Source organism: Callionymus lyra, chromosome 11 (assembly GCF_982586985.1).
Source record: "Callionymus lyra chromosome 11, fCalLyr1.hap1.1, whole genome shotgun sequence".
NCBI classification, from domain to species: domain Eukaryota; kingdom Metazoa; phylum Chordata; class Actinopteri; order Syngnathiformes; family Callionymidae; genus Callionymus; species Callionymus lyra.
Genome location: NC_141828.1, coordinates 10,367,725 through 10,379,254, shown reverse-complemented (window position 1 = coordinate 10,379,254; position 11,530 = coordinate 10,367,725). Strand labels below are relative to the sequence as shown.

Here is an 11,530-nt window from a genome sequence, read left to right as displayed (position 1 = left end):
ATAATAGACTCCAGATTGTGTTGTGACACAAATGGGAATCGATTTGAGAGTGGAAACATAATCACGTAATGTATTATAATACAATTTAAAAAAAAATGTTTAAAACAAATGTTTACTTTTTTGTGTAGTGCACTCCAATCATTTCACAAAAAAAACAAATAATAATATGAGTGTTTTAAAATGTTTATAAATACAAATTCTAATAGCACAAAAGTACAATTCAAAATTTTAGAACAGAAATAAAGTAGACCTTGAATTTAAAATGTCAACTGTTTTACATGGTGTTCTTAACGGTCAAATGTACAAAACTGTTTTTTGTGTGAAATCATTCTTCCCAGCATGTAAGTAATTTATATTTATAGAGCGCTTTCCTAGACCAGGGTCACAAAGCGCTTAATCAATCAAAACATTACTTAATAAAATATATACTTAAAAGGTCAAGACACCACCGAGACAAACACAGGAGTCTCAGAGAATCGAGGAAAAACCTGCACAAATAAAAGTCAAATAATTCAGACCGAATAGTCATGACAAGTACACAATTATATTTGACCTAATTTTGTGACATGGAAGGCATTGCTGTTCCTCCTGACCAACCTCCTATAAATGTTCAATTAACAACTTAATTAGCTATTTTCTTCATCCAATCTATAATGTTATATAAAATAGAAACATTCCATATATTTATGAGAAATAACCATATGTGAATATATCTTCAGATTTGTTGAAAGTCAGAGGTTTTCTTACGAATAAACATCTTTAACTTGTTTTATTTTAAGAACGCCAGACGACCTTTTGAGGGCGAGCAATAATGTGCGCTTCTTCCACCAGGGAGATTTCAGATAGAAAAGGGAGCATGAATGGACCAGTGATGCTGTTAGCTGGAACTAATTCTGTGAAGACACAAGTGGCGTGCTGCTCAGCAAGCTCTTTCTGCTCACGCTGACATCACGCAGCTCCTTGGTTTGGAAACATTTTGGGGGTCAATGACCCACTCAGTCATGTGACAATCCACCGCTGTTCCTGAAAGAGAGACCAAACACGGTGTCACACTAATGGGAAGTGGAGAACAAATGAATGTCTCTCAAGAAGGTCAAATGTTATCCTTTATTGTCCGTTTCCAAATTACAAATGATCAGACTCTGCCAACACGGGTCGTTTCTAGATTAAAACACATTTATGGATGCAAGAAGACAACCTCTTGAAGAAAACATAATTGTTTTAATGGAAATAATTTAACACAGACTATTATTTACACACCGTTAAATGAAAAAAACAACCCTTTTGATGATTATATCATATGTTTAATATCTTCTCTTGTCTTGATAGGTTGATGTCTTCTTCATGATGTCCTAGAGAGTTGGATTTAAATTTATCGTGGTACATTTATCGGGGGACAAAATCCTTTACCAGGTAATGGAGTCCGCAGATATAAAGGTTTTGTTGACAAAGTAGGAATAGAGTGTAGTATAAAGGATACATTGAGTTTAGTGCAATTGGAATAAAATGTAAAATCTCACCAGTTATTACATTTTAACTTATTTTACATGTGAATTAGGAATTTGTATAGTAGCTATTTACTCAATATTTTAAGGATATATGAGACAACATTGATTTGAGGCCCAGCCAAGCATTTGGAAAACAAAATATGTTCACCTAGACTTAACATGAAAAATGTAAAAGTTACCAACACAAACAAAAAAGGACTCGATTATTTTTTTTACTGTTTTGGGGGCTCCGCAGTATCTCTGTTCACGAAATAGAATAACGTCATGCTGGCTTTTTGAATGGTTTGTACCATCGTGTTTAAGACTCCTGCCTTGGTAGTTAGATAATAGTCTTCTTTATTTTGTAAATTCCTGAAGTACCTAAGTTGGCTTTAAATTTACAATGTTACATTTTTTGGGGGACAAAATCCATTACCAGGCTGTGGAGTCTAATTATATAAAGGTCATGTTGACAAAAAGAAAGCATGGAGTGTGGTAAAAAAGATACGGTACAAAAAAAAGGTACATTCTTTTGACTCAAAGGAAGGATAGCGTGTAGAAGATTTTTATATTTTACTTGAGATTTAGTCTTTTTGTAAAATAGATGTGTAGTTAATATTCAAAGCATTTATGAGACTATTTTAGTTTAAGGCCTAGCAAAGCATTTGGACATAATAATACATACAAGACTCAACAGAATAGTTTTAGAAAAGTAACCTACATAAACACGAAAACAAAAAAACGTAATGACTGCGATCAATTCATAACAAAATAACGTTACGCTTGTGTTCTTTGTTGATGATATCATTGTGTTTACGACCCAGTCTCTCCTTGGTAGTTCCTTATGATGTCTTAAAAGAGTTGGCTTTAAATTTAACAGACTAGTCAATCCTTTACTAGGTGGTGGAGTCCAGGTATATATAAAGGTCTTGTTTAAATAAAGGGACAATAGGGTGTGGTATAAAAAGATGACCTATTATCAAAGCTATCTTTAAACAAATGTCTTATCTCACCGGTCTATAGGTTTTAGTTCATTTTATTTGTGATTGTGTATTTTTGTAAACATATATTTAGTAAATAATTAAAGGATTACTTGAATTTGAGGGCCAGACACACCAAAAATATGACTTAACTTGACGCATTCATGTAAGAATAGTTGCCTACAAATACACTAAACCAAAAGAAAAGACTTGTTAATGGATTTTTAAATAAAAACAGTTTTAGGGACCAAGACATGTCTGTTTACTTCAGTGTAGTTTCACCCTCACTGTGCTATTATAGTGGATTTATTAGATAACTGTGGGTATTATTCACATAGTGAGCACAAGTCTCTGTCGCGAGGTTAAATGTACAGATATTTACGAAGGTTCTGGGCGGAATAAGAGAGTATTTTCGAGACACTGATGGGCAGTACAGGCCGGGACGAGGACGAGCAGGCGGCGGCTAACAAGCTAAAGCGGCTCAGCAGCTGTAATCCCCGGATGAAACCATCATGGCTGCCACTCGCTGAGCTGTCAAGCTCCCCCACAAAAGAAAAAAGGTAAAAACCAACCCAACCGGGCTAATAACAACTGAATTATCATTTTATTCCGCTTCCCGTCGGGTAAGTTCGCGGTGTTCACTCGACGTGGAGTTTGGAAACAAAACGGTCGTAACTTTGTCGCGACGCTTTTTTTTTTTCTTTTCTTTTTTTAACACGTCAAGTTATTTGGTGAAAGATCCTCCGTTTATTCAAACCCCCTCGAACGCTTTTTTCGTGCTACGAATGTTTCGTGGTTTATATATTAAAAAAAAGCCCTACTTTCAGGCGAACAAAGTTTGTGTGTTTAAAGTGCAGCTTGCAGGCGCAGGATCATCACTTTGTTGTGGTCAAGTTAAACTACACAATGGCCGCCCAACTGGCTCCTAATCTGTTGCAGAATATCAGGCCACTATTTTCCTTTTTTCATCGTGATCCTGCTACTCGCTTTGTGTGTGTTTGATGTTTGCATTTCGGGGCTGAAAACAAGTGGAATAGTAGTAATAACAGCGTGGTGCACACCTGGTGCTAGACGTTCGCTTATACACCTGAGAGGAGTGAACGAACCAGGCGTTTATAGTGACGACAGGTGAACTTAAAATGGCATCAATTCATTCTTTTACTTCAGTGTGCGATTTGAAAAAAATGAGGAACACTGATGTCTACACTCAAGAGTTGTTCATATGGGAGCTGGACTCCCCAGGGCTCTCCTGTAATGGATAGTTATGTAGAGTTTTCTTATGGATCCAAATATCCTGCATATCTCAGTAATTTATCTTATGTTTATGACTTTTTGTTTAGTCGCCTGCATCTCTGGTAGAAAAAAAGGATTCGTTCCCATCTGACAAGGGACTCTTCCCTGTTGGAAAATGTCAACTTAAAGCGATAGTTCACCCAAAATCAATCTCTATGTCGACCAAGGGTTGGGATTTTTTCCAGAGTAATCCGTTCCGTTTTAGAGTTATGGGCAAAAATGCATGTTCATTTTAATGTAGCCGCTGGAGCTCAGAGCTTGGAAGTACTCTAGTAAATATCAATACAGTCTACCGTCTACAATGGATGTGCTCGCGATATTTACTAGAGTAGTTCCTGTCTGTGTCGCTTGTTATTCCTTATACTTTTGTTACAAACAAGCTTAAAATACAGATTTATTGAAGTTTTTGCGGATCAATACTTATTGTCAAGGCTTCAATACAAAATGGATGTTACAGACGAGCAGTATGGAGGTATTTAGATGTTTTTAAGTTTGTCTTTTTAGACGAAGACGACTTAAAATACAGATTTATTGAAGCTGTCTTTTCCTTGATTCTCAAAGACTCCTGTGTTTGTCGTATGTGTCTTAATGTTTTAAGGTATATATTTTATTGGGTATTGTTTTGATTGTTTAAGCGCTTTGAGACCCTGGTCTAGAAAAGCGCTCTACAAATATAAACAAACTTACTTACAACTGAGCATCATTCGCGTCATTAAAATTGACATACATTTCCTATAACTCTAAGAGACACAGATTACTCACATCAACCCTTAGTCGACATGAGGGTGAGTAGAAAATACATGACATATTTAGACTCTTAGAACGTAAACTAAACCTACACTGTATTACTCTTCTTTAGTTTATATATATATTACCTCACACTCACAATGTTTAGAGAATCACTAACAATGACGTGCACTTGATTTGCACGATGGACTCCTACAGACTTTGTCTAGAAGGAAAATGGTCACAGGATTTGTCCTTTATTTGGCAATATATTTGTTCAACTTAGTTAGACGGTTCAATACACGGAGGTGTGTTTAGCATGGAAATGTTAGCTAATATAGCTTATCGATGCACACTTTAACATTAACTGATGACATAGCTTTGCAAAAAGGGGAAAAAGACTAAGTTTCCAGAGCAAATAAAATATTACATTCAAATTTAATGCAATTGTTTTTCCTCAAAAGATGTGAATTAGACAAAAATCTGATTATGGATTCTGTGTTTGTAGATCTAAATCAGTGGTGGGTCACCTTTTTATTTTTTGGATTTCAAAATAAGATTTGAATGGCCAATGGTGTACACAGACCAATGGATCGCCTCAAATAGCTTTCAACTATCAGGAAGAACAAAGGCCTTTTGTTTTGAAGGCTTTTTACGCATCTGAAGTGTGTTCTAGAAATGCTAAATCATGAGAAACCTAAAATAAATAAAATACTGACTTGGACATGGTTCAAGAATTGCATGCATGTTACCAGAGCAGGAAGTACATGAGTTTGACTCGCTGCTTATATCTTTCAATCAGAAAATGAGCTATTTTTGGCACAGATTTTGAACTGAACAGAATTTAGAAGAAAAGCAATACATTGGATAACATGGTTATATGTGTGGAGAAACCAGATAACATTGACATTTTTTCAACCAAGTCAACTTAAATTTGTATTTAAGGTTCGATTTTGCTCAACGTTATACTAGATAGATAGAAGGATGGATACACTTTATTGATCCCTCTGGAGGTCTCCTTCGGTATATTGTTTTTCCAGCACACAGCAACATAGACGATAGATTCATGAAACAACAACAAGAACTTGTTCTTGTTCTAGAACAAAAGACTAGTCTAAAAAGACAAACGACAAAGCTCTAAGTATAAAGAACATAGATCAAAGAAAAATAACAAAGACAATGGATACAAAGAGTAACATGGAATATCATCTTTTCACTCCTGCCCCCAAACTCAGAATTAAACAATCTAATAGCATGTGGAATGAATGAGTCTATTAGTGTTGCATCATGGGAGGAGCATTCGTGCACTGCATCTGCTTCTCTGACCACTGATGACTAGTAGTATGTTGAGTGATCTGCTCTCTGCAACTAGTGTTGAGTTTGAGTTTGTCTGCTTTGTTGTTTCAAGGCAATTTCATAATCATTTTAGAATCAGAAAAGTTTTATTGTTGTTCACCGGCAAATGAAATATAATACATAAAATACAAGACTATATAGATTAATGCTACTGTTATCAGATATTGTCCCTTTTATTGTATCAGTTTCAGTTTATTTAAAAGGACAACGTGCAGTTACATTAAAAAGATGGCTGCACCAGATTTAGCACAATGCTAATTTCCATCTGTAGTTTTCAACAAAGATGCAGACAGTTTACATTACGTTTGTATTAGCTTTTTTATTTTTTGTTATACAATATTTATTTTGGTATCTCCATTATTACACTATTAGTACACTCTGTTCTCCTCTGTTTTCAATGTATTGCATACGTTATTTATGTGTTTATTAAGTCATTTTTTAAACTTTTCTGGAAACTATTTTCCAACTCAACACCTGTTCATCCAACACTGCTCTCTTTGTCTCGCTTCCTCTCAATGAACTCATCCTGTCAGCTATGTGGTGGATGTCGTTTTCCACTTTAAGGGGAAGTAAATACATTTGTTTTACCAATATTGCGATTCAATGTGCAAATGTATTTCTTTGGATAATTCTTTAATTTGGCCAACGCAAGATACTTGTTACGTGACACTACTTTCCTGTAAGCTAGGCATGCATTTTATTATTAATTGATTCAATCATTTTATTTGATTAAATATCTTAACTTTTTGCAGCTTAAAAATAAAAACCTTAAATAACAGCACTGACCAACACACCTGGAATGGACAATGAATCAGATTAAACATAAATGAATTCCCTCTAAAATATGTAAATATGTGGATCTCCAGGCATTAAAAACCAAGAACAAAGTTCTGTTATTTTTAAAGTGGACTTTCAGAAACAATTCTCTCACACATACATTAAAGACGTTACACAAACTGAAGGGACTTTATAGATGTTAGTGTAATATCAAGTCAAACTATTATCCAGTTGACATTGTATCAAGGTTTATGGACACTGTCGTTGAGTCATTAACAAATGACATATTCTTCTTTTCAGACCCCCGACTACACATGGATTCTGTGGACGTCTGCACAGATCCTGCCACGAGAGATAATAAACGGCGAGTCGACAAGAAGAATAGAGTTTGGTGCAAACGGCTGCATTGCAGGAAGTCTGCAGTTCAGCCGCCAACTATGCAAAGCAAAGATAAGAATGGACCAAAGAAGAAGTCGCCAGCGGAGAAGGTACAAAGAACAGAGTCACCGTCGTCGAAGGTAGCTCAGTCCAGTCAACAAAGGACGACGGACGCCAACAGCCGGTTGAAATGCATCAAATGCAAGGACGACGTTGAATATATTCCCAAAGACTTGGTCAAACACTTTGAGGAAAACCACAGCGGGACCCAACCAGTCTTTCCTTGTCACGTCTGTACCTTCACCACGCCGGAGCTGTCCTTCCTTCAGGTTCATCTCCTAAGCCACAAAGACACTTTCTCGAGCTGCATCGTCTGCCAGGATAATGTCGAACGCACATGGTCTGAACTCAGCGCACACCTTACACTGTGTCACAGCCAAAACGGCAAATTCCTGTGCGAGACGTGTCGAAAGTTCTCGGCGGAGGACCCGGGAGTATTTATCGAGCACATGTATTCGCGCCATCTGGGCCTTGAAGGATTCAATCAGGTGGACGTGGTACCCTACCCTAATGACAATAATCTGCTGGGATGTAAAACAAACACTATGTTACGCTGTCAACACTGCAGCTACGAGACGTCTCGAAAATGGATGTTGACGAATCATATGAATACTAACCACGTTAGCCTGAACGGTAGCCAGAGGAGGGACAAGCACAACTCCAGAGCCAACAGCACAATCCCGAGAGCGAATCACCGGTTAACAAGAAGTGCAGTTAGAGAGACGTGCTGGCTGACACAAGACTGCCTTGACATACCAGGGAGGGAGTTCCTGGACAAGTATTGCCATTTGCCGGACCCTCAGAAAACACTAGAGCAGACGCAGCAGTTTTTGATGAAGTCCGTGACGGAAGGAGCCGGCGGGCAGCAGCTGACCAAGGCGCTCCAGAGCGTCCTGTCCAGCGTCCCTCAGGACATCAACCTCCACGCCATGACGGAGAACGGAATCACGGCGGATCTCACCGTACTCACCGTGAAGAACAAGATCACCGTGGCTCCCAACGGCGCCACCTACGCCAAGAGGAGGAAGGTGATGGTGGAAAAGGAGAGTCAGCTCACCGAGGGCGGCGTCGATTTCAACTGCAGCAACGCTCAGAACGGACGCCCCGAGAACCTTCACGATCAAACCCACTGTTTGCAGGCCGAGGCCAGACTAAACGACGCCTCGCAGTCCACTCAGGACGTTCGACTGGAGTGCGCCCGCTCTAGAGAAAACGGGGAAAACCAAATACTGAAAACGGCGATCCACAACCACCAGCATGCATCGACGAAAGAGGAAGACGCCAGCGAGACGGATAAAATCCAAGAGCAGACTCCCGCCGGTAAAGCCTTACCCAGAGCCAAGAGGAAAAAAGGCGGAAGGAAACGCAAAACCAGATGCAAAAAACAAGACGCGTCGTCCGAGTTAAAGATCGTGTTGAAGAAGAATCCTGTGAAGGAAAGACAGTGGGTCTCGAAGAGCTCTGTGTCTCCACCAGGAGGGGCCGCGAACAACCAAGAGCCGACAATCGCTCACGTAACGAAACGGGACTCGACGCAAGATGAGCCGACTTCACGAGAGCACCAGAAGACTAACGCCGAGAATCAAGAAACCTCAAAAGCCATATTGGCAACTTTACAGTCCACTACACAGATGGGTCGGGAGGCTTCTAAAGAGTCTCCGGTGAAGAAGGAACAAGAGCAAGACTACATAGACGCGGTTCCCGACGAGGACGTTGCGCTCGATCCAGAATGCAGTGGCTCTCGGACCCTCTCGTCTGTTGCTCAACCCGCCATTACACCACATGGTAAGCCGGCTAATTGCAGGGTCTCCTTTCACTCGATGATTATGGATTTAACTTTAGGACATTCGCTTTAGATTCCTTTAACCCTGTACTGGCGAGCCTGTCTCCGGGGACAGGATTTGACAAATGCATGATTCTCTTAACTGGTCTAAAGTTGATCGTATTTAGAAACCGCATCTTTAAACGGGTAACTGGGGCTTCGAGATTGTATTACAGTATTCAGGGTAGTGCCCAGTGGTTCTGCGTATGCATTCATGATGATGGGAAATGAAAGGAGTTTAGGTGACTTCAATAAGGGGGAGTGAGAGTCCTGTTTGAAAAAAAAGTAATGAGTGCAAGGAGAGTTAGTTTATTTTGGTTAGAAGGCTGGTCGGATGTTATATTTGAAGTAGTTCCAGTTTAAGGTTCTGGTTCAAGACCTGCTATGCAAACCAAAAGTATGACGTAAGTTTCAACATATCTTGTCATATTCATTTACTTATAATCATTTTCAGACACGCAATCACAATAGCGGAACTAACGCACAGCAGACACATGTTGAGGTTCAACTGCAACACAGTTGAAGCCCGTTTCTAAAAGAGATGGTTGCTTCGGGCAACATGGGAAGGTGTGAGTTCAATGAGAATTGGCTGAAGGTGTTTGAGGGTGTGTTGCAAGTGATGTTTGAAACTATGTTTTCATCAAAGATTGATGTGGTGTTACCTACGATTTTCGAGTCAATCTTAAATAAATCCTGAATAATAGAAGACCAGAGCGTTAGTTTTTGTAAACATCTAATCGAGAGCTTTTACCTTTTTTTTTAAAACATTTATTCTTTTATTCGTTTAAACTTCCGTTGCTCAGTCAGACACGCACTATGTTTTACTCACTCAACACATTTTGAAGTCTACATTCATTGTTAAAAGAATGTTGCTCTTACAGCGTAACTCTGATCTGATCACGACTAACTGTCTCCTCAGTGCCGAGCGACCCGAGAGAGGAAGACGTACCCGAGGATGGAGAAACGCCTGGCTCAGAGTCGTCCCCCAACCAAGCTGTCGAGCAGGCGCCTTTACCTGGGATCGAACGGCGATGGCAGCCCGCCCCCAAGAACCTGTTGAGGACGCTGAGGATAATTGCCGCGAGCCCCTCGCAGCTGGTCAAGAGACCCTTCAGAGAACAGCCCATCGTGGTGCTCAACCATCCAGATGCTGAAATCCCCGAAGTCGCAAAGATCATGAACGTCATCAACAGAAACAAAGGAGAGGTGCAGAAGGTGGTCCTGTCGCGTAGGACTCTGAGCGCCATTTCGGCCACAACCGCAAACGATACGGACCCCGAAGACCACCCGACGGTGCAGGAGAGGTTCATTTTGAAAATGAAACTGCGGCGGGTGAACCGGAAAAAGTACGAGGTGGTGGAAGGCGTTTCCCCCGGCTTTAAAGTGGAGAGGAAATTTCGCTGCTGGTTTTGCGGCAGGATCTTCCCGTGCCAGCAGATGCTGATGGCTCACCGGCGCCGGCATCTGGCGGAGTGGCGAGGCTCTCACTGTGAGAACTTTGGAACGTCGCTCACACTGAAATAAATGAAAAAAAAACTGCCTGGAAATGGACACACTCATGCAATACAAAACCATAAAGGAAGCAGTTTTTGTTGAACAAGTCTTAATGTGGGAGAGGTCAATTTCTCAGGGTAACATTTACCTGCCGTCTCTCTCCCAGTCCGAGTAGCTTGAACTCTTTAAGTTGAGAAGTAATTTGTAAAGCCGCGCGAATGTGGCGTTTTTATTTAGTTTATTTGTCGTCAATAGCTTTATTTAAGGTAAATTTTGAGTACACTGTCACACAGAGTCTTTACTGGAACACTGTATATTTGCCATACCATATGAGTTATTTTAATGTACGGGTAGGCTTTACAGAGTAGTAGCTGTCATATTTATGTTGGGATTCGCACCCACACGTGGCTCAGAGAAACCAAAACTTTTGCGTTTAAAAAAAAAAGACTATAAGCTGTTTAATTTTTTTTTTGTTGTAATTTATGACTTCAAGATCTGCGTACTTTCCTTTTTAAGCTTGCTGGCTGTTAGAATCGCTGTTTTATCTGTTTTGTATCATTTACAAAATTTTGTCTGTCAGACTCAAGATGTTGCTTAAACCTGTGTGGTCTCCGAAAGCAAAAAAAAAACAATTGAGAAATCAAGACCATGATTGGATCGTGTGTTTCCTCGCTATAGACTTGAATCGATGAATTTCTTCTTCTTTTTTTTTTCGTTTCTAATTAAATTGCACTATTAGAGGAGGATTTCTATTTCCTGTTACCTCACCGCAGCAGGCCCAAGCCGACGACAATCTCAGTCTCCTCGTGCAGCCATGATTACTCAGTATTCAGCAAGGGAACTGTGGCTTCCGCGTGTGTTTGTGTATGTGTGTGTGTGTGTGTGTGTGTGTGTGTTTGTCAAGGACCATCGAAAAGTGCTGACAAAAGTGCTCATCTCTGTGGCTGGCGCACAATCAAGTGTTTTTGTAGATATACTTTTTTTTTTTTTTCAAAAGAGTTCTAACTGTATGTCCTGTTAGAGGTACTGTAGGACGTTTTCTTTTTTCACCAAGTGCCTGTCGAGCTCTCCTTATGCAACGAGTGGAAGCATGAGACGACTGAACACGTGAGCAGATTTGAGAAGTTAGTTTAAAAAAAAAAGAAAAAAGTATAGAA

General features: G+C 39.8%; 1 protein-coding gene across 1 annotated transcript; it reads left to right on the top strand.

Moving 5' to 3' along the window:
• The first annotated feature begins 2,424 nt into the window (after positions 1 to 2,424).
• znf518a (zinc finger protein 518A) lies at positions 2,425 to 11,017 on the top strand. Its single transcript, XM_087802301.1, has 3 exons — positions 2,425 to 3,027; positions 6,920 to 8,842; positions 9,799 to 11,017. Exons 2-3 carry the CDS (start codon positions 6,934 to 6,936, stop codon positions 10,401 to 10,403), a joined length of 2,514 nt encoding a protein of 837 aa, XP_087658427.1. The 5' UTR covers positions 2,425 to 3,027; positions 6,920 to 6,933; the 3' UTR covers positions 10,404 to 11,017.
• Positions 11,018 to 11,530: the final 513 nt, after the last annotated feature.

What these genes read in the sequence shown, in the direction of transcription:
- znf518a (XM_087802301.1), top strand. Translation starts at nt 6,934, where the DNA reads ATGGATTCTGTGGACGTCTGCACAGATCCTGCCACGAGAGATAATAAA. An exon ending in ACCCGCCATTACACCACATG is followed by an intron (nt 8,843 to 9,798) that starts GTAAGCCGGCTA and finishes CTGTCTCCTCAG; the next exon opens with TGCCGAGCGACCCGAGAGAG.